The sequence below is a fragment of the Ictidomys tridecemlineatus genome, chromosome 11 (genome assembly GCF_052094955.1).
Source record: "Ictidomys tridecemlineatus isolate mIctTri1 chromosome 11, mIctTri1.hap1, whole genome shotgun sequence".
NCBI lineage: Eukaryota > Metazoa > Chordata > Mammalia > Rodentia > Sciuridae > Ictidomys > Ictidomys tridecemlineatus.
Window position 1 is genome coordinate 100,649,696 of NC_135487.1, and position 23,223 is coordinate 100,672,918.

General features: G+C 39.4%; 1 protein-coding gene and 1 pseudogene across 16 annotated transcripts in view; both read right to left on the reverse strand.

The window, feature by feature from the left end:
- Nucleotides 1-23,223, reverse strand: part of LOC144368219 (uncharacterized) — a 121,785-nt gene that overhangs the window by 41,836 nt on the left and 56,726 nt on the right. For 5 of the 16 annotated variants that reach the window (XR_013427994.1, XR_013427993.1, XR_013427995.1 and 2 more), the window contains 2 exons: nucleotides 22,970-23,065; nucleotides 3,051-3,101 (listed from right to left, as the gene is read on the reverse strand). The exons of 2 other annotated variants lie outside the window; for them this stretch is intronic. Coding sequence is in view for 5 of the 14 variants with exons in the window: in XM_078026910.1 (XP_077883036.1) it covers nucleotides 3,051-3,101; nucleotides 3,943-4,016 (125 nt within the window). In the remaining 9 variants the exon portion in view is untranslated. Of the gene's footprint in view, nucleotides 1-3,050; nucleotides 3,102-3,282; nucleotides 4,021-22,969; nucleotides 23,066-23,223 lie in introns of all 16 variants that reach the window. 9 more of the 16 variants (XR_013427987.1, XM_078026915.1, XM_078026914.1 and 6 more) reach the window with 4 other exon arrangements.
- On the reverse strand, nucleotides 4,027-16,815 carry LOC101975675 (importin subunit alpha-4 pseudogene; annotated as a pseudogene).

Below are 23,223 nucleotides of genomic sequence, written 5' to 3' on the forward strand. Positions count from 1 at the left end.
ATACAGAGCATGGTGAGTTGAAGATTGTGAAGGCAAAAGCATACCCACCTGGCTTTCTAGAAGCTCCCATGCTGTATGTTCCAGTGTGCATCATCTTATGGACACAGACTAAACATGCACTACTCTTCATATACAGTTGTGCTGTATCTGAACCATGTCCTGCAGAAACTGCATCTGCTAGAGGTGTGCCTGCCTGAATTTCTGTTCATTGTCTGCTTCTGCAGACATAACAGATGTCTGGGTACATCTGTGAAGTGAAACAAAGCCACAAAATGGCCATTTCCACATAAAAAGCATGTGGGACTGCCTCTTGCAGTGCCTGAAGTGCTTAAACTAGGCCATGCCTTGCCAAACAGCCAGCTGAACACTGCCAGTAGCCTTCCTCCTCCTCCAGCAGCCTAGGAATTGACCAGGTGTTCTGATATAATGTAAGTAATCCAGGAAGATACAGAGATAAATAACAGAAGAGAGAGAAAGGAATTGTTGCAGTTAGAGAGAAGGAGGGTGTTGGGCTGGAAGAGCCAGGAACTGGGGGTGACCCATTACCCCAAAGCCATTACAGTTTGTTGTCAAGGCTTCAGCTGAAATGTGGGAACCTAGAACTTCCACTGTAGTTTCTCAACCAACCCCAGGTTCTCCCACCAGATCAAATTTGCTTTTACCCACTGCTGGAGTTGTGAATGCTGTCAAAACACAAAAGAAAATGATCAATGATCAATTAATCACAGTGTTTTTAAGGAAAATTGGACCTAGTTACTCTAATTAGGTGAAAGCAAAAGCAATTCATTGTTTATTCTTCATGCAAACTGTCCTTCGATGGCCCTGTGGGAGATGCTACACTAGCCTGGAAATCCAGTATTGCAAAGTGGTATGTATGGACTTTCTGTCTCAAATGTGGTTTTTAAAAACATTTTCTGCTTTGCCAAGAAAGTGCTTGGGCCAAGGCACCTTAGTTCTGTCTCCCAACCCTACCTCCAGGTTCAAGTTCCAGATGACTCAGAAATCAGTAGGTCATTCCTCCCTGATAAATCAAAACTACAGGGGCAGAGAAAAGTAAGCACATACCCTGGTGTCTAACCTACACAATGTTCAGCACAGCATCCAGGCTCAGGGCAGCACCGTGGCCTTCATACTAGTGCCCTTCCTGGCATGTGACACCCACTCTCCTTCACATGCAAGTTTGCACATGTACATTAAGAAACACCACTTTAAATCAGGCATGCATCAGTGCTGATAAGGTGAGAGCTCTGCTGGCTTGTCACTTGCCTCTTGAACAAATTCTGGGAACACAAGGAATATGTCTTGTACTTCATAGAGCACAGACCATTGTCCCTGCTGCTTATTGGTAAGTTGGCCAAGAAACCCTGTAACCCAGAAAACCTGAGTTTTAATGTTTTTTAACGGAGCACATGTTGACAATGTCTGAGATGAAAAGGACTCTAATAAACTCAAAACTGTGAGAGCTAACATGATAATCTTGTAAAATTAAATGGAGAGACATGAACCTCTCCTGAGGCCAACACATACTTTTAACCTGTATTATCAGGCACCTTTCCCCTGTTGCCCACCGCAGCAGAGGGCAAATTAGAGTGCAGGGCTGTGGGATCCTGTCCAGGTAAGAAGGATGAACAAGGTGAACCAGAAAGAGGGAAGCACTCCTGTGATCAAGTCTACAGCAGAGATTTCTCCTAGGTGAGTGTTCAGCCCTCTCTTCTTCTTGAGTGTCGCAGAATCAACCTGCTTGTGTGGGCTGAGGTGGCCTCACCACTGTCCAAGTTAGCCAATCCTCCTCCCCTATATATACTTTTCACATCTATACTTCTCGTCAAAATGGTGCCTTCAGATGCTCAAAGCTGGGTTTCCTCAGATGACATGGGCATTTGTCTGCCTAGCTAGCTGTAACAGGACTGCTGGCTTAAGATATACCTTGTTCTCTCATAGTGCTGGAGACAGAGATCCCAGATGCAGGTGATGACAGGGTCAGCCTCCCTCCATAGGCTCCCGGGGATGTCCTCTCCTGAACCCTGACCCCTCTCCTGCTTTTGGTACTCCTTGGCTTTTGACAGCTTTGCTCCAACATTCACATGGCATTTCCTGTGTGTGTGTGTGTGTGTGTGTGTGTGTGTGTGTGTGTGTGTGTGTGTGAGAGAGAGAGAGAGAGAGAGAGAGAGAGAGAGAATATGTCCAAATTCCCCCCTTTGATAGGACAAGGTAGTATTGGATTAGGATCTTCCCTGATGATCTCATCTTAACTTCATCATTTACCAACTTCCAAGTAAGGCTGCAGTCACAGGTACCAGGAGTAAGGACTCTCTTTGGGGAGTCAACTGAAATCTGAAATCCCTTTAAAAGATCCACTGAAACAAGTAGGCAGACTGTGTGCCCAGCAGCTTACAGGGTTAATCTGATTGCTGCTCCCCTGCCTTCCTATGCAAAGAAAGATGTACAAGGGGCAAAGTTCACTAAGGTCATGTGCCAAGAGACAGCTGTGAGACTCAGCTCTTTCAGTATAGAGACTGCTATTCCTGGCTTCTTTCTTATTGAAGAGTGTTCCTGTAGACCTAGTGGAGTTAAAAACACGGTGACAGATGACTTCTTTGTTTTTCAATTATAGGGTGTTGGAAATTTTTTTTAAGAGTTCTGTGGAAAATGTGCTATTATTCAATCATTTTCAATCTTCACTTCACATTATCTCAGGGGCCTCCATATGATGTGTGAACAAAATACCAAATAAGACAGACATGGTGGTAATTACATCTGTAATCCTAGTGACTGGGGAGGCTGAGGCAGGAGGATTGCAAGTTCAAAGCCAGCCTCAGCAAGAGTGAGATGCTAAGCAACTCAGTGAGAACCTGTCTCTAAATAGAATACAAAATAGGATTGGGGATGTGGCTCAGTAATCCAGTGCCCCTGAGTTCAATCCCCAGTACACACACACACACACACACACACACACACACACACACACACACACCCAAACACACACACACATACACACACACACACACACACACACACGCACAAAATTATATAAAGCCATTGCTACATACTTTCATTTTGTTCATTTTTTTCTTTTTTTTTCCTTGTTGGCTCAGATAATCCTGAAAAAGCAAATGTTGAAAGTCAAATGGAAGCAGAGTGTTGGCATCCACAGTGACACATGAGGTGATCAAGAAGATTGGTGGCTCAGATGCAGTCTTGGTGACACCCTCTAAATGATCACTATTTGCAAAAATTTGAGCAGTTCAAAACTAAATTCTTCCTCGTTTGACATTCACTGACCTTGTGATTCTATCCTGGTGTGGGAAGGGCCAGTTATCCTCTAAGAGAACACATTCATCTACAAGATGATTTATACATGTAAACACATCCTATTTAATAAAATATGAATGGAGAGAAACAAAGACAAAGTTTAGAAACTCATTAGTGAAGGTTTACAAATCATCATTTTATCATTTTCCTTAGTGCAGGACTGACAGGGTGTATCTGGTCATCAGTGAAGGATAATGACCCTAAAGCCTGAGGAAACAAATCATTCTCTGTAATGAAACTGCTGAGGGAAAATATGTCTTGTTTTCAGAAGCAAGATACTAAAGTTAAAAATTACATGTATGTATGCATTTGTTTGCTAAGAAAGCAATACAAAGGCATTCAGCATTACTATTATGCAAAGCCACCCAAGTTTTCCCAGTGCATTCTGTATGTCAGTATGCTTGCTGCTTCCAAACACCGCCCTGTGCAAAGCAGAGAAATATGAAGTGAACACAGTAGGTATCTGAGTGCACTGGGTGCTCAGGTATGGCTCTGGAACCTTTTGTATCAACCTGGCCCTTGTGGTGGAGAAGACTGGTTTGAAGGATCTTGAACTTGTCACCAATGAAGCATCTGAGGCAAAGTGCAGGCCTGACTGCAATCAAGATATTTCCAAGCAGTTGTCCTCACTGGATTCCTGTGACGGTGAGCAATAGCATTCCTCTGAGTCCCTGACTGCTTCTGAATCTCTCAGTGTAGACATTCTGCCTAGAAGTAAATCAATAACCATTGAGAGAATTTGCCCACGACCGCAGGGTTGTGTTCTTCAGTTAAGTGGGCCTTCTGACAGTGGGCTTCTCTGCACACTTAGAACTCAGGGAGCAGGGTTGGACTTCTGTTATTTGTAACAGTTCTCATGTTTACAGTAAATAGGGTTTATTTTATTAAGCATGATATAAATCCACTAAAGAAGTGACCTGATTTCACCATCCACATTTAATTCCCTTTATGTAGCTTCAAACATCCTTCTAGCTAGAAATCGTTTTCCATGACTCAGTCTTCACAGGCCTGGTTTCATTTCATGTGCATCCCATGCCCATACATTTTACTTTGATGCAGACATTCTTCTTCCCAAAGGAGGACAATGTCACGCTCACATGTGGTACACTTAATGTCAAGTGAAAGAAAATCTACATACCACACTTCTGAAGCTGAGTATTATAATCACAGAGACATCAGGAAGTTACCAAAGATGCTCTTTGAATTGCTCTTGATGTCTCTAAGCATAGGTCATAACAGCATGAGGGCCAGGTTGATACTCAAGGAACCCAGTCTTACTTGCAGAAACGGCAGAGATCTCCCCATTTGAGTAAGTGAGCTGTGTCTCCCTGAATTTAGATAGTTATTTTCAGTTAACTCAGTTGTGCATGTGGAAAGGCCTGGGGCACCCACAATAAGGTCGGTTCAAAAGCTCAGCTTGGAAGAGCTGGTGCAGGAATGCTGCAGCATCTCTTCAGCCTCCTCTCCAGGGCTCTGTGCTCCCCATTGCCCTATGCCCTATGGAGTACCACCCTGTGCCTCAAGGCCCTCTTTGTTCCAGTGCAAGATGGAGAGTAGAAAGGAAAACTGTATGTGTCCACTCTCCATCACCAGTTGGCCCACTTCTCCTCTCTCTGAGCAGCTGGGACACAATGATCCTGTAACTGTGAGATGTGCCTGAAATGGCAAAGGTAAACATACAAAGAATAGAGATTCATGACCTGTGTTGCTACTACCATCATTTCTATGTTTGTGCTTAGGGCAGTTTGAAACAAACTCTAATGCTGCAGTACCTTCTGTGGAAGCCCACCTTCAAAGCCTGACAAGGCAGGTAGATACTCAGATGAAAGGGGAAGAGCGCTGAATGCTCACTGAAGCTTCCACTCATGAGGTCTGGTCCCCAAATGGCCAGAAGTCTTAATTGCTTCCTCCCTTGAACTGCCACTGTGTCCTGGCACTGTACTACACTACCCTGTGAGGACTGAAAGCCCTGCTTACTCCAAGACACCCACTCCCTCCACCTCCAAGCCACCCAAGCCCAGGGTGGGCACACCACACCATGCTTCAATCTTGGGATTTGGACACAGATCTGAGTGCTCTCAAAATATGCAAGGACAGTAACCTGGTGCAGCTGACCTGAAGTCCAAAGTTGTTGACAAATATAAAATAGCAACATATGCTCACAGTTGGTAAACATACACACTGTATTTCCCTCTTTGTAACCCAGCTAGAAAACTAATAGCTGCAGAACTGTGACAACTGGAAGGCCACATGGAAGATTGTTGTGGTTGGATGGCCACATGGTATTCATTCAAGTAAGGACCAACAAGCCCTCAGGATGATAACCGCAGTGGGCTGGCTAAAGAAATGACCACTGTCATGATACCTGGAGTGTGGAAGCAGAGCCACTTGCTGAGATGTCGCCAGCTCCTGGCTAAGGGGGAACTGTGATTGACTTCAGCTTCTAGCATAGACTTGAGTACAGCTTTGGGAAATCCCAACTGTTGACTATGATCCAGTCTCAGAATGGAGCAAAGCTCCCCTCAGAGGACCAGTTGACCAGTTTCCACTGTTCTGCAGCCTGCATACTGCAGCACATGGCTTGACCTTTGCTCTTGTGATTTTGTGGATGGTAATATTTAGAGGTCCTGTATGTGACCTCTAAATGGTCAACCTGAGCTCTGTGCAGTCTTGTTGCCCATCACTCAGGCTTTCATGTATCTACAGAGGAGCAGTGCCTTCCCTTGTCGGCACACATGCTCAGGGTTCTCTCTGGAGAAGTCTGTAGACCACTCTGGACTGCTAAAGTCCTCACTCTTGGTGTGGGGTGCCAACAGTGAGATTAGCCACCTCCCCCCTCTCCACAGAGTCCTTAGGGGTCAGACTGGAGGTGGTGGAGGGTCTCCTGGTCATTTCTTCTCACTAGACTTCATGAGAAATTTTCATCCTTGTCACCCACATTTATTGTGAAATTATTGTGAAAGTGAAAAGTGAAGAAGAACTATTTCTTTTCCATTTTTGGACTTTTTCTCTGGCAAGCAAAATAGTGTTAAAGATTGTGTTGAGGAAAGAGCAAAAAGAGAGTCAAACAGCAAGACATTACTGGCATCCACCATTGTGTTTCCTAGTCAGAGCCAGAGCCTTGTTGCTGACTTCACTTTAGTTGTGCAGCCCTAGACTAAGTACCAAGCAGCCACAAATAGCGCATGTAAGAGAAGTGATGTCATTTCATCTAAGATAACAAACATCTTGTGTTAATGGAAGACCCTTCAATAGATGAATGGATTAAAAAATGTGGCAAATATACCCATCTTCGTATCTATACATTATACCTGAATACTGATTGCTGTCTACCTCTTAATCTTCATCACTATCTCATGTGATGACTTGCAGGAATATAGAACTGCATCTTTTTTGCTCAGAGTTGGAAGTTTTGTTTGTTCATTTGATTGTGCATTCCTAGATGGACAATATGGGTCTGTCAGCTACCTGTCTCCTGTCTATCTTACCTGGTAGGAAACTTCTAGTTGGGAAAAAAAATTAGGAAACATGTTAGATCTTTAGGGGAAATTACACAAGGCCCAAGAAATGATGTGGAAGCAGAACTTTCTGAGAGAGATGGTGGTGTTTAAAGTGATATTGTTTTTTCCTCCTAATTCAAATATACAAAAGGAGAAGGAGTGGCATACCTTTCCATCTGTATTTCTAACCCAAGCAGTGACATCTGATCAGAGCATCCCTGCAGACTCCAGGATGCCAAGTTTTTGCAGAGAGCCCTAACAGCTCTCCAGGCAAATGTGGGGCTGCTTCCTTCTTCACCCACAAGTCCCTGGGGCTGTGGGTGGGGCTGGCTTCTGGGGACCATTCATTTGAACTCTTAGGAGACTGCACACCTCCCAGCCACAGCAAAGACACTTGCTTAGAGGATTTGGGCAAACTTTCTTTTACTCCAGGTATCTTTGATATTCTGAGCAATTTGAGTGATTTGAAGAGGATGGAATAGGGGTGTCATTAGTTTCTACTGCTTTCTGAATGACAAAAAAATAAAGAAAAGTGGTTCAGCTGAAAACTACTTTGCCTTAAATAGGAGCTACCCCTTATTAATCAAGATTAATTGCTATTAATTATGATTAATTAATTAATAAGAGTACTACCACTTATTAAGTAACAAAGGATGAGAGAACTGTAGAGGTTACAGCAATTCCTGTGTTTCCATGGATTAATTCACAGACGTGACCATATTAGTGGGATTCTCAGAATAGGTACCCCCTTTCTTTTCTTTTACATATTTTTTTTAGTTGTAGATGGTCACAATATCTTTATTTATTTATTTTTATGTGGTGCTGAGACTAGAACAGTGCCTAATGCATGCAAGGCAAGTGATCTACTGCTAAGTTACAACCCCAGTCTCCCCCTTACTTTTCAACTACTTATTTCTCCCATAGCTAATAATAGCTACTACAAACAGAAAAGAAATTCCCCCAAAGTTTATTATTCCATCATTAGCTATGGACCAAATAAATAAAAAAAAACAAAATTTTTTTATAAAATAATATTCAGAAACTCTACTTGGAAAACATTACCAAGACTTTGATCCAGTTCCTTAAGCATGCTAGGCAAGTGTGCTACCACTGAGCTACATCCTCAGTCCTTTATATATACGATGGGTGACCTGTTAGTCAGTGGTGGACAAGGAAGAATGTGATTTGAATTGGTCTTGGTATAATGTTGACATAGGTATAATAAAATGGTTCTGATTCCATATGTCCTTTTGTTTTTAGTTGATAGCAGCTTTTTTTTATTAGTTACATAACCTAAGCCCATATACAAAATTAAGAACATATTTAGATGCCCCATTTTTTTTAAAAAATTGTATATGTTTTAATTAGTTATACATGACAGTAGAATGCATTTATGCACTTTGATATATCATACATAGATAGGATATAATTTCTCATTTTTCTGAGTGTACATGTTGCAGAAACATATTGGTCATGTAGTCACATATATACATACAATAATAATGTCGGTTTCATTCTACCGTCTTTCCTATTCCTACATCTCCTCCTCTCCCCCATCACTTTCCTCTACCTAATCTAAGGTAGGTTATTCTTCCCTAGTGCCCCCTCCTCCTTATGTGAATTAGCATCCACTTATGAGAGAAAACCTTCAGCCTTTGGTTTTATGGGATTGGCTTATTTCGCTTAGCATATATTCTCCAACTCCAACGGTTTACTGGCAAATGCCATAATTTCACACTTCTTTAAAGCTGAGTAATATTCCATAGAGTACTTTCTTTATCCACTTTCTTAATCCATTCATCTATTGAGGGACACCTAGGTTGGTTCCGAAGTCTAGCTATTGGTGAATTGAGAGTTATAAACCTTGATGTGGCTGCATCACTATAGTATGCTGATTTTAAGTCCTTTGGGTATAAACCAAGGAGTGGGATAGCTGGGTCAAATAGTGATTCCATTCTCAATTTTTCTGAGGAAACTCCATACTGCTTTTCATAGTGGTTGCACCAATTTGCAGTCCCACCAGCAATGTATGAGTGTACCTTTTCTACTATATCCTCACCAAAATTTACTGTTGCCTGTATTCTTGATGATTGCCACTCTGGCAGCAGTGAGATGAAATCTCAGAGTAGTTTTGATTTGCATTTTTCTAACTGCTAGAGATGCTGAACACTTTTTCATATAGTTGTTGATCAATTGTATTTCTTCTTCTGTGAAGTGTCTGTTCAGTTCTTTAGTATGTTTATTGATTGAGTTATTTGAATTTTTGGTATTAAGTTTTTTGAGTTCTTTATATATCCTAGACATTAATGCTGTATCAGAGGTGCATGTGGTAAAGATTTTCTCCCAATCTGTAGGCTCTCTCCTCATGTTATTAATTGTTTACAAGAACATTTTAGTCTATTTTAACTGAGTTTAAGAAAATAAAAATGATGCAATTTTTAAATACTGTTTTGAAAACTTGAAAGTGCAGCAATATACTTCCTTTCCTTTGTTTATGAGATGATGCAATTCCAATTCAAAACTGGTAAGATTACAATAAACTGAACCAAGCAAATGCACACATATGTCTGCACTACTTGATATTAATGTTCTCTTAAATGTTAGTTTGCAATTAAAGTATAAGAGGAAATAGGAATCATCATAGTAAAGCACAATTTTAATCTCTGTGTATGCAAAATCTGAAAGATTACTGTCAATTAAATATGAAAGTCTAAGAAGAAACTAAGTTGGAAGGGGAACAATTCACAATATCCAGACAATTTGTACTTTAAGGTTTTCACCAATATTTGTGACCTTAATTTGATTTGTTATTCCTATTTTTAGTGAATACCACACAGTCTAAAAAATGTAGATATTAGTATCTAAACAGGATGCAGTTACCATATGAAGCTTTAACTCAAAATTTGGATAAAGAAAAAAAAGGAACAGTAAACTTCAACTCAATTTTATGTGCACAAGTTGAAAAATCTGAGCCACCTTAAAGAGAAATCCGATTCTAAAATTTATAAAACCTATAAATAATCAGAGGCCAAACCACTATATTAAAACAGATTCTCTAGCAGGCAAAAATCTTGCAGTGTGAACATATGCTTGTATTCACTTTAAATACAAGATAAAACTCACACTTTAAAGTGGCTCCACCTTGGCAGATATATTTATTTGTAATGAATGCACACCTATCATGTATAGTTTATCAGTGAAAACACTCCAGTTGATTCACAAAACTCTGATGGCATCTGTGTTATCTTCATCACAGTAAATACACCCCCCTAATAACTAAATGCGTTTAGGCTTTCTATTCCTTCACATCAAACATTGGAAAATCATATTCAGTAAACAAGAGCAAGTTTCTGTGACAGCACAAATTATTTAGTTTAAAATTTTTCAAATCTGTATTTGTTCATTAATAAAATTTTCAAATCCGGGGCTGGGGATGTGGCTCAAGCGGTAGCGCGCTCGCCTGGCATGCGTGCGGCCCGGGTTCGATCCTCAGCACCACATACCAACAAAGATGTTGTGTCCGCCGAGAACTAAAAAAAATAAATATTAAAAATTCTCTCTCCTCCCTCTCTCTCTCTCTCTGTCTCTCTCTCTCTCTCTCCTCTCAAAAAAAAATTCTCTTAAAAAAAAAAATTTTCAAATCCATATTTGTTCATTAATAACTGGGTCAGACAATTTACCAAAAGCAATAACTTTACATAGTAATATAATATTTTGCAGAACTACTTCAAGATCACTGCAAATCAGGCTTATGTTAAATAAAATTTCAAAATTACAGAGTATTCTTCCACACAGATCACTGTTTGAACCTTTTAATATGCATAGATGCTTTTAGAGTAGGATCTGAATGAACTGTCTCAATACTCAAAAAATGAAGTCTTATAACACTTCTAAATAGTTCTGGTTTGTTGCCAACTACATTATTGAAAGCACTGGTTACAAAGTAAAAAATGTTTTAAGACTAAATTACAATAAAAATGAAAGCTCCACAGTTTAAACCTAGCATAAATCAACCATATCTAATTATCAGATTAAAACAAAAATATTAACTCCTGAAAACTGGAAGCAAGATTTTTTTAAAAACACGATTAATGAATATTTTTGACATTTGCAGTTTTGTTTGTTTGTTTCCCTTTGTAGACAGGGACTTTTGCTTTCAACTTAAGCAGAAGTTCAAGTCTGTAACATGTTGCAGCTCAGGTAAAATACTATGCACAGCATTTGATTATTTCAAAACAGCTGGAACACACAGGCTGAAGTGAGTTGTCAAATAGGGCTTGTTATAGATACAACAGTGAAAGCATTACCATCCATATATAAAGTTCTTCCTCCAACCCTGGCTTCTGAGGCAGATAATAAACATATCAATTACTGGTAGATGAAGTACAGTTTTTTAAACTTATCTGTTTAATCAATAACCAAGTTTTTTTTTGTTTTTAAGTTTACTCTTTTTGTATCAGTTCCACCAATGAAAATCATTTGGCTTATACTTTCAAATCTATTCTTCAACATAAAGAATATGAAAATATGTTTGTGGAGGACAGTTATAGAGCTTAGATCATACTGCAGCTCTTTAGTCTTACAACATGAATATGCATCATACCAAAATTTCTTGATTTACAGTGCATCATTTTCCAAAGGAATACCAACAGGCAGCTGACCTACCCCCACTATGGAATAGTTTAAACTAGAGACTGCAATTATCAGTAAGTGGCCCCAGGGACTAGAGAAAATAGGGTAGTTGAGATCTTTAAGAATTCTACAACAGTTTAGGAAATCATGCATATGCATTTACAGTCCATGTAAAAGTGACTTTGGTAACTGCAAAGTAACTGAGACATGAGTTGGTTTAGAAGCATCAAAGCAAAGAGGCATTTATTTTTTAAATCTTATTTATTTATTAGTTCTAATCAGTTATACATGAAAGTAGAAAGCTCTTCAATTCACTGTACACAAATGGAGAATTTTTCAATTCTCTGTGCATGAAGTAGAGACACATCATTCATGCAATCATCCATGTGGCTAGAGTAATGATGTCTGTCTTATTCCACCGTCTTTCCTATTTCTTTTCCCCCTACTCTCTCCCTTTTTCCCCATCCAGATTCCTCCACTTAACCCATGCACGCCCCCTCTCCACATGAATTAGCATCCACTTATGAGGGAAAACATTCAGTCCCTGTTTTTTTGAGATTTGCTTATTTCACTTAGCATGATATTCTCCAACTCCATCCATTTACCTGCAAATGCCATTATTTATTCTCTTAATGCTGAGTAATAGCCCATTGTGTATGTGTTCCACAGTTTCTTTATCCATTCATCTATTGAAGGGCATCTAATTGCTCCCACAGTTTGGCAATTGTGAATTGTGCTGCTATAAATATTGAAATGGCTGTGTTACCGTAGTACGCTGTTTTATTGACAAGGAGTGGAATAGCTGGGTCAAATGGTGTTTCCCTTCCAAGTTTTCTAAGAAATCTGCATACTGCTTTCCAGATTGGTTACACTAATTTTTCAGTCCCACCAGCAATGTATGAGTGTAAAGCATGTGTTTTGGAACCTTTTGTTGCTGTTGTTCTTATCATTTGCTAGCCATCTGGTGGTGCTTTATATTGAACATAAGAAAGATGCTGCACTCAATTGAACTTAAAAAATATACTCTTTTGTTTAGTTGTTGGCTGTTGGGTGGAAATTGTAAGCACCTCCTTGTGCTGCTTCAGGAATGAAGGTAAAATCTTCATTGATATCATCACCAGAGAAGTATTGATCTATGATTTCAAATGCTAATTTATATGTCTTTATTTTCTTATTGTTGCAAGACTTCAATTTTCTCCAAACCTCCACATTCTTCAATTATTTCAGCTATTGTGCTTGCTTCATCACCAGCCACTATCAGAATGTTTTTTAGACCATCCAGAATGACCTGAACCACTTGAGAATCTTTTACTGACAATAAATTTCAGAATAGTGATATTACATTCTATTGTACATGGTACTCAACCTTATCTTTTCTGCCACTAATCGTTAAGTTCCCAATGTCCAAGCAGCTTCTTTTTGTGTTCCAAAGTCTTCCTTAGCAAGTTGATGAATAATCATAGGGATTAATTCAGCATCTATTACAGCTTGAATTTGTTGCTTGTTGCCTGCTGTAATGTTGGAAAGGAACCATAGTGATTCCTTATTTATCTTCTCTTTTGGAAGTGATAAGAGATTTGGGGAGTGTGATCAGACATCACAATAGAGAACCTGAGTCTGCTCATCAGTGCCTGTCACTATGTTGCCAATTGCTCTGAGGGCTGCAGTTTGAACGTTCACTTCCTGGTGGTGCAGAAAGGACACAAGAAATGGCACAACCCCTGAATCAATAACCATCTGTATCTGTTCATTAGCTCCATCTGTCAAGTATGACAGAGCCCAAACAGTGCCTACAAGAATATTTATGTCCATAGAGTATATGAGGACACATAAAGCTGGCAAAATCTCCTGAACTGTCTCCATACGTGGTAGGGGGTCCTTATTCCTGTAGAGATTGGCAATGATCCATAAGACATTCTGAGAAGGTAATGGGAATGGAGGGATTGATGAAGGACAGAAGAGGTTGGATAAGTCCCAGTGATGACATAATCTCTACACTGAGGACAATCACCTATGTTTCCCAAAGCCCACACTGCTTGTTCACAAACATTCTGATGTGGTGAATGAAAAAGTCTCAGAAAAAGAGGTACTGCATTAGACTGTACAACAGCTTGAGTCTGCAGAAGTTCCTGATGCTATATTAGAGCCCAAGCAGCTTCAAACTATAACAAAGGATTATCACCCCTCTCTAGACATTTGACTAAAATTGTTAAAATCCCAGATTTTATGAGGTCATCAATTGGTGGGTTTCTGTCAGTGGATAATAGTTTTCTTGCTGCCTGGACGGGACTCAACTGGACCAATGGGTTATTACTTGTGGCATTCTGCAATATAGCTTCTAATATTGTATTTTTTGTGCTTTAAAATCAGCATCAACATCTGAGTCTTCTAAACTTTCTTCTTGGGGAACACTTATCTTTTTCAATAAATGTTCCACTCTTTTGTTCTTCAGCAGTTCAACTGTCACTTCATTTCTGTCTTCACATTGTTTCCACATTGCAGCCCTTGTTCTTGAAGCTCTTGATGTGGTGGTTCTCCAAGCTGGAGTTTTTGACCATGGCTGTGTGAGGTGCCAGCGACAGCTACTCTTGCGGCTGCCATAGCTGCGTCAAGTCTAGGTGCCAGAGGGAGAGGCCAGGGTGGTAGGGAGGGGAAGGGGGGGAGAGGAGAGCATGTCACCTGATGCCTCCAAGCATAAGGTGGCAACAGCACCAGGGTGGCCATAGCAGAGACCTGGCTGGGCCAGGTGAGTGAAATGGGATTGAGGAGTAGTGCTCACTTAGGGAAACTATGGACACATAAAAACTGGCTGGGAAGATGACCAGCCTGGAGACACTCCTGGTTGGTTCTTGGGATGACCCTGTCTCTCACCACTCCCTAGTAGTTCCACACCTGGGGCCACAAGTCATGCTAAAAAGGAAGCCAGACTTAGTGGCTTTTATTGCGCACACTTCTTCAGATGCAGGGTATTGAATGACAACTAGAGCTCCCAGCATGCCAGACTGTGGCCAGAGCCACATATCCTCCACATATCCTTTTTATAAATGCTTCAGAGGTCCTGATATTAGCATAATGTATTGAAGACCTGGGATGCTGCCTTAGAAGACCTGTCTCCTCTGCTTTTGACTATGTTCACCAGCTTTTGTATGTCTCCAGAGTTGGTCAGGGCTTTGGCATTCTCCATGATTTTCCTGGTGAACTTGTGCAGAGTAGCACATGGCTGCCATGGTCTTCTTGGACAATGCTGGGGCCATGGCCACCTGGAAGCCTGTTGACCAGGACTCACATGGTGCATTCACCTATAACCTCTTTGTTGTGTATGTTGAGTTCCATATTCCTCAAAGCAGTAGTCAACTATCATTACCTATCCTCAGAAATTCTTCAAGGATGGGAGCCCTTTTTGTTTTTGGACAGGTGCCCATATATATGCTGCTAACTTTCAGTTGCTAGCAGAGAGATTCTGGAGAGATTCAACAGAGCCTTCCAAGGTGGCTGGGTTAAAATTTTCTGCTAAGAGTCAGATATGGTTTTAGCACTGACAGATGCCAGAGCATATCAGCTCCTTTGGGATAGTGCTGGGATAGGACCAACTCCATACCATTGATCCTCTTGTGGTATTCTCTTTTCCTTTTTCTTCTTCCATCATCTTGACTTGGAGACTTTGTAGGGAGACTCTTTTTCTAGTAGGTCATCCAACTCATTCATTCTAGGTAGCCAGGCCAGCTGATAGCACAGATTTCTCAGGGTGTACATAGTTCTCCTTCATCTTGCTTTCATATTCAGATGTGTTCACACATGTGTGAATCCTGTGCAACAGCGAGTCCACCAGGCCCTCACAGGATCACAGTTGCTTCCATGCTTCCTTCCCTGTAGAGCTGACATTGCTCAGGGAAACTGTGGAGTTATGCAGAACTAGTGAAGTATGAAATTTAATTTTATTATCATCAACAAGAGAACACCCAGAAAGTGGAACAAAGTGTTTTGTGAAGGGTGAGAAGGTATCTTAGATGACTGTCAGCTTTATGTTAGGATAGCAGAAGAAACATAGGTTTGTTTACATCCTAAGTTTGAGCAAGATAGAGGTAAATAATTTCTTTCACAAATCTCCATCTTTGGTGACTCAATGGCATGGAAATTTTTTATAAGAATAGAGGGTATACAATGGGATACAAGGTAGGAAGTTCCCAAGTATACATTTAGCTAGATAGTGTTAATCAGAAACATGTCTCAGTCTCAGGTTCTCCTGTGCAATGCCTAGCAGGGCCAGGGGCAATCCATCAGCCTCCATCCTAGGTATTAAGAAGTTTAGAATTTGAAGTTTTTTATTTCAAGCGGGAGGGGGGTCGTCTATTTCACAATCAGCTGTGGAGTTTGTGGAAGCAACTCCTTGGCCTGTAATACCAAGCACTTTAGTGGGTGTGGGACTCTAATCTAGGATCTGCATCTTTATAATCAATCCCAGGTGATTCTGATGCAGGTGGGCTACAGACCACAGTTTAACCCACATTGTTCTATATCATTGAGTCACAAAAATAAATAATTTAAGAACCTTAGTTGAAAATCATGTCAGTCCATAAATTTTGAAATAAAAACCTTGAAAGAATCCTTCAGAAAAATGCTTGTATCCTTATGCCTTCTGCAATTAAAATAAACATTTCTCTATAGTTATACCCTAGAAACAGTTAAAAATGAAAACAAACAATGACAGCTAGAACAAAACCAATCATTATCAACATAACTACTACCATTACCAGCAGCAATAACAAAAGATCCTTCAAGAGACCTCCCTGTGTAGAGATAGGGCTACCCCTATAAGAAGATATGAACTCAACCTATGCCTTATACTCAGGTGTTTCAGTATTTGCATGAGTGCTTTTGACTTGAAACAGAGGAATTTGCATGAGTGCTTCTGACTTGAGAAATACAAAGAAATTTTCTGGCAGAATTAGCTGAATGTTTGAAAAGACCTCAAACCCATTCAAACATAAATCATTTAAATATAAAGCAGCCAGTGGTAAGGACCTCTGGATGTGAGGCTATTACAGCAGCCTACAAGTTTCCTTTCTTTATTTCTGTGCTCCCAGGGATGGTAACAATGATAAAATAATCAATGATCATAGGACAACTCAAATACTAATACTAAGTAAATAGGCTTACTTGGGGCTGGGGATGTGGCTCAAGCGGTAGCGCGCTCGCCTGGCATGCGTGCGGCCCGGGTTCGATCCTCAGCACCACATACCAACAAAGATGTTGTGTCCGCCAATGATTAAAGAATAAATATTAAAGTTTCTCTCTCTCTCTCTCTCTCTCTCTCTCTCTCTCTCTCTCTCTCTCTCTCTCTCTCTCTCCCCCCCCCTCACTCTCTCTTAAAAAAAAATAGGCTTACTAACTAGCAACTTTATGACAAGGATAACAACATATTACATGATATAAGTCTGAGACCTCGTGGATATACTCCTTTGTTAATTTTGAGGAAAACTTTTAAAAGCTATTGTATCTCACCCTTTGAGATGGTAGAAAATAGATCTTTGAATTAATAATTTTTAAAAAGTTGACAGCAAAATATCTTTAAGAGCCAGATTCCCCAGTACATAATTTTTTAGAGAGCTCCCCTAGCATGTGTGATGCACTGGGTTCAATCCTCAGCACTACATTTTTAAAAAATAAAATAAAGGTATTGTCTGTTATAGTTTAGATGTGGTGTCCCCCAAAAGCTCACATGTGAGACAATGCAAGTTTTGAAGGAGAAATGATTGGGTCATAGCCTTAACCTAAGCAGTGAATAAATCCCTGATGGGATTAACTGAGTGGTAACTAGAGATAGGTGAGTTGTGGCTGGAGAAAGTAGTTCTTTGGGAGTGTGGCTGTGGGATATATATTTTGTATCTGGAGAGTGGCCTCTCTCTCTGCTCTGATCATGATGTGAACTGCTTCCCTTAGCCACACTCTCCCGCCATGATGTTCCGCCCCCTTGAGGCCCAAGGAATGGAGCTGGCCATCTATGGACTAAGACCTCTGAAACCATGAGCCCTCAAATAAACTTTCCTCCTCTACAGTTGTTCTAGTCAGATCTTTTAGTCACGGTGGTGAAAAAGCTGTCTAAAACAGTGTCCATCTACAACTAAAAAAATATTTTAAAAAATGAGAGGTATGCAGTTGGCAGTAAAAAAAGCACAAGCTACATCAAGGTAGGAAGACCTTGACACTAGTTAATGAGAAGAGGGGATGATATATGCTTCTGACTAGAGAAAACTTCCTGTATCAGTTTCCACATTAATCAAAGACAATGTCATAAAATCAATTTAAGACAAGAACACTCAATACCACAACTTTCTGGTCTTTCTCTGGTAGTGCGGGAAAAGGGCCAAGTAAGTACATTGGAGGGGGCGGTTACATGAATTTAGAGTACTATGAAGCAAATTACAGCCTTCTCTTTGATTAATGTGAAAACTAGTACACAGCAGACTCATTCTTGCCTGCATCATTAGAGTTCTTTGCTAAAACAACCCTAAAAGGGTTCCACAAACTGAATGAAGGGTTCCTTTTCACAAGGACTACTGATTCCCAGGTGGATATCAAGACAAGTCAGGCAGAAACATTCTTATTAAAGTCTTCATACAAAATTGAAGTTGGAATAAAGAAATAATAATGACTGATTACTGAGAGATGCTAAATTATACCCAATAATGAGAGCTATACTTCTCCTTTACTATTCACCAAGAGTTGTTCAAAGCACTTTATATATACATTAATTCTTTTAACCCTCACAACAACCCAGCATCCTTGCTAGTATTCTCATTTTGTAGATGCTGAAATGGAAACAGTTAGATTAAAGGACTTATTTGAAGTTGCACCATTCCATATTTCAGAATTTGTAGTTATTACTCCTGGGATAGAGACAGGGTCTTGTCTGTAGTTATTACTCCTGGGATACAGACAGGGTCTTGCAGGATTGCCCAGGCGGGCCTTGAACTCCTGTGCTTACTCCATCCTCTTGCCTCAGCTTCTGAGTAGCTGGCACTGTAGGCATGCACTATTGCACCTGGCTCCAGAACCTTTTTATCCACTGTATGCTAATACTATCTAGGCAGTCATTTCATCTAAAAAATGTGTTTGTGTTCCATAAAAATTCTCTTCCTCATGGGTTAATATTGGCTAGAGCAGCATTTTTTCACTAGGGAGTATACTTTAGGGAGGATATTTTAAGCTGTATTTAGTTGTTTGGGACATATTCATAAGCTATCACTGTCACTTGCTGGCAATATGTGGAAAAAACTTCACCTCTTGAAAACCATAAGGAAACCCATTAAATGAAAATGCTGCAGAAGTATAGCAAAAATGTGATAGCAAATATAACAGTGTTTGGAAAATGTTAATGTCCAGGACTGCTTCAGCTCCCAGATAATCTACTCTGAGGCCATCAAGAAGACTAACTAAAAATCAGAGGTTTCTTTCTTCCTAATTTTAGATGTTTTAAATATTATCTGCTCTCTAAATATAAATAATAAAATCTTAAAAAAACAAAAATGGAATTCCTCTTCCAACACTGACGATGCATTTGACTAGATCCTTCAAGTTTCCCCTAAGATTAACCATGAGACATGAATGAATGGCTTTGATGATGTGGTCCATGACCTTGGAAGAGACTGAGGCCAAATAAATCTGATTGTATCTTATTATTGTCTTTATTAGAGAGATAAGACATATACTGAGAAATGATCTCCTTGTACTCAAGGATTAAATCTAACACTTCTTTTATGTACCCATATAGTACAAAGCTCTTACTAAATGCTTTCTAAATAAGGATGAACTTTCTTTTCATAAAGACCTTAATCTCTTTCATCAAAGACAAACATCCTTTTTGTGTTCCTGTATCTATGCCATCAGAATTAAGGTCTACAAAAAATAAGATAATGAAACTCAGATTATGAATTCAAAATTAATTCAAGTTCTTATTGATTTGGATATAGGAAAAATTCCATCTCCTAAAACTGATTTCAAATTATTTAATAGTGAAAGCACTCTGCAACTGGCAAAGCACCACAAATGTCATATGGTATTTTTTATTTGAGTCATATAAGCAATGCCATAATAATTATACAGAGCTGGCAGTTTCATCATAATCACATTTTAAACAATAAAATATTTGTTAAATTTTACAACACTATTCCAGAGATACTCCTGGAAGAGGGGCAATTACCAAAGAGATTATCTTATTTTCCAAATTCATGGCTGGGAAGGAAAGCTAAATGTCAATAAAACTTTCCCCAAAATTACAATAAAATAAAATAAAATAAAATAAAGACATTCCCAGGTGAGTGATGTAACCGGATCAGAGTTACTTTTTAAAATGTGTTTAAACAAGCCTAGGTTTTAGCCTTACTTCTTTGTTGAGATCATAGCTTGCATAGGTTGAACAGAAAAGAGCTCCACTCTAGAAGTCCAGTACTATGGTATGTCAACTGCCTTGATTCTCTCCTTTTTTTATACTCCTTGGTAATAACCTTACCTATCAGAGGATTATGGAAAAATGTACCAATGGGTGGGATGTAAAAGTACCACACCACTCTATTTGTCTGCTGTGGTTTACCTGCCCTGGTTCTGAGGAGAAAAATAAAAATGGGTTGCTGTCCAAAGTATTTTAAACACAGGTGTCTCTCTTCTCCTCTCACAGAACCATCCACATGCTCATAGCTGTAGCCTTTACAAGAAGAAGACAAACAAACAGGTCTTAACTCTTTTCAAGGACTCTTCAGGAAATAAAAAAAATCAATTCATTCCTAAACCAAATGCCTATTTTTTTTCCATATTCAGGCATGCTCCTACTTTAAATAAACCCCAGGGGAAAGACCTAAATTTAGGGAGACAATTCATCACTTTACAAAAAATTTCACCATAACACGCTAGCCTCAGTTTTTAAAACACATGAGCCAAAGTTTTTGTGATTTACAGAGTTAATATTTGGTTGTGACTATTCCCAGGCAACTCTAAATATCCACACTCTATAGCAGTTTGTATTTGCTGAGACACAGTTTTTACTTAGGCAAGCCATAAATCAAGCCCTTGGGAGCCTGCCTAAAGACCCAGCATCTGCTTTTCAATAAAGCTTTAGGGCTTTCCACCTATCACCACCTATCAGGAAGGAAAAATATAAACTCAAGTCATGTTTTGGCACTGGAGAGTCCAATCAATGGCATAAGTGTCCAGGTTATTGCAGTACTTGGGGGGCATCAAGTGGATCTGAGAGTCCAATATGAACTAAATTTTAAAGCTGTTAGTTCCACAGCTAATACTCTCCCACAGACTCAAAAACCAATCATTGTTCAAGCTTTTCCCCATTGTCCCATATCAATTTTATTATATATTAAACAGAGTTCTCAAGTAATTGCCCACATTCCCTATTGTCCATAGAAATAATTGATCTTACCTTCCCCCTGCTTGATTTGTGGGATCTCTATACTATGAATATTTATTTTCTTGCTAATGCTGAATAAGTACACAACTGTTGAGCTGTTGCAAGACACTGAAAGCTTTTGTCACGGAAACTCGACTTATCATACATTTTTGAAGATACTCAACATTTTCACAACATTTGCTCTAGTACCCATCATTTACATCACCTGATGAGAATGTGGGTGTTTATTTCTGCCCATGCATCTCTACCCTGCTGCCAATCCTTGCTTCACACAGCACTGTCCACTCTCCTCAAATTTTTCACCTTCTTTTGATTCTGAATAAAGTTTTTATACCCTTTTCCTCTGCAACATTCCCACAACCCTTATTATTCTTCATGGACCTATATAATCATTAAATCTAAAAAAAGGTTTAGATAATGTAGTGGCCAAGGGGAGTCATATTTGTAATCCATATAGTCTTGAGGAATATCCAAAATCTGGGTCATTTGGGAGAAAAGTAAAACCCAATGGCCCCTGACAATAAGAAGAAAAGGAGAAATTGCCAACTCTAGTAGTATTTAGGGTGAGTTACCCTCAGGCAAAATTTACCAAAGAATACAATATTATAAATAAGTGAAATGCTAAAGTAGAAATATAATGTCATAAAACTTTCTCAGAAATTCTAAATACTTTATTACAAGAATACAAATTGCCTCCACACGTAGCTGTATCCTACAGAGCAGTAGTTTTAAAGCTACAGTGGAGACATTCCCAGAGCACCTGTCAATTCACCAGGGAGTATGGAAGCCCTAGAGTAACAAAGGAGACTCTTTCTGGAATATTGCTTCACTCAATGAAAATATAAACTTTCACTTTAATAGTAAAATAAATATACATGTGAAGAGTAAAGGGCAAGATTCAAATACATGTGCACCTCCTCCCCAAGATCCTAAAGAGCTATGGTAGGCTATTTAATGCAATTCCCTACTTGGGAATATAAGCATTATCATCTAGAAGCAATCCCCCATGGTACATGAGAAAACTTATATTTAGAGAGCGAAGAAAGGAAAGAAAAATTCAAAATAATGCAGTGAGAACAAAGTCAAAGTGACAGCCCTTTGTTATCAGACATTGTTTTAAATTTGCCTAAATAAAGAGGTACAATGCTGTCAAAACAATATTCTTTTCAAGAAACGAACTTAATTTAAGGTTGCCACAAGAGTAAGATCAAGAGTTAGGGAGAATATCTTCCAGACTCTAGCCCCAAATTGTTGAAAATAGCATTGAGCTTGAAGGTGAGTATCTTAATTCTTATCTCTCTCTACTATTTGCTGGCTATGTGACATTGGACAGGACCTTTCTAGGTCTGTGACATAAAAATCTTGGATGGAAGGTATTTATATGTTCTTCTTCATCTATAAAATACTTATGGTAGACATGTCAAAGGCAATAAAATACAGTAAGACATGAAATTATTTAATTTACAAAAGACTGGGCAATTTTGCCCAGTTTTAAGTTAGTTCAGGCCATACTTGGGACAGTCATCCTAAAGGGACAATTTTGAAATTCTTGAGTATCTGGTCTTTTCCTAGATTCCCCCTTTCCTGTGGTGATGAAGATGTACATGCTGAATACCAAGCTGATACCCAACTCACATTTCTGGTAAAAAGTACCCCAAGTTCCCCTTAAGTTTAAATCAAACCCCACAGGTTAACCAGAACCAGTGTTTATTCAACCTTTATTATGTGTCAATTCAACACAAGGTACCAGCAGGCAATTGTAAAAGAAATGCTCAGTGTTGACTCATCCTTGTGGATGTAAACAATATAGCTGGATTGATGAGGTGAACATACACTAATCAACCAGGTAGTAGATTAAGGTAGGGTTTGCCAAGTCCTGAAGCAAGATCCTAAATGCTATAGGAATTCAGGAAAGAAAAGATAATGGTGAAGAAGTCGGGTTTGATGAGATGGAATGGGGTAGGTGTATACTTGCAGAGAAAGTAGACCCTGAATTAGAGTCTTGTAAAAAAGAAAAATTGAATCAGCCTCAAGAAATCACTAAGTTCCTCATTATTCAGGTTTGAACCAGTCACTCCCTCAGAGCAGTGAATGTAAGCCTATTACCTACCTGGAATGCAGGAATGCCAGTAGCTTATATAGCAGGTGAAGTTTCCCACTAGCCTCAATCAGGTGGTCTCCAACTTCAAAGGCTCTAGCTCAACATCTGGAAAATAAAGAGCCCAATCCTAATCATGTGCCCTGAGTCAGGGAAAACTTCTTGAGTAGAAAAGCCAATAGCTAGGCAATAATAGCGAAAGGAACCAAGCTCTTTCTAATGCATTATGTCCCTCAGTCTCATCTATTTGAGGCATTTTATACTTA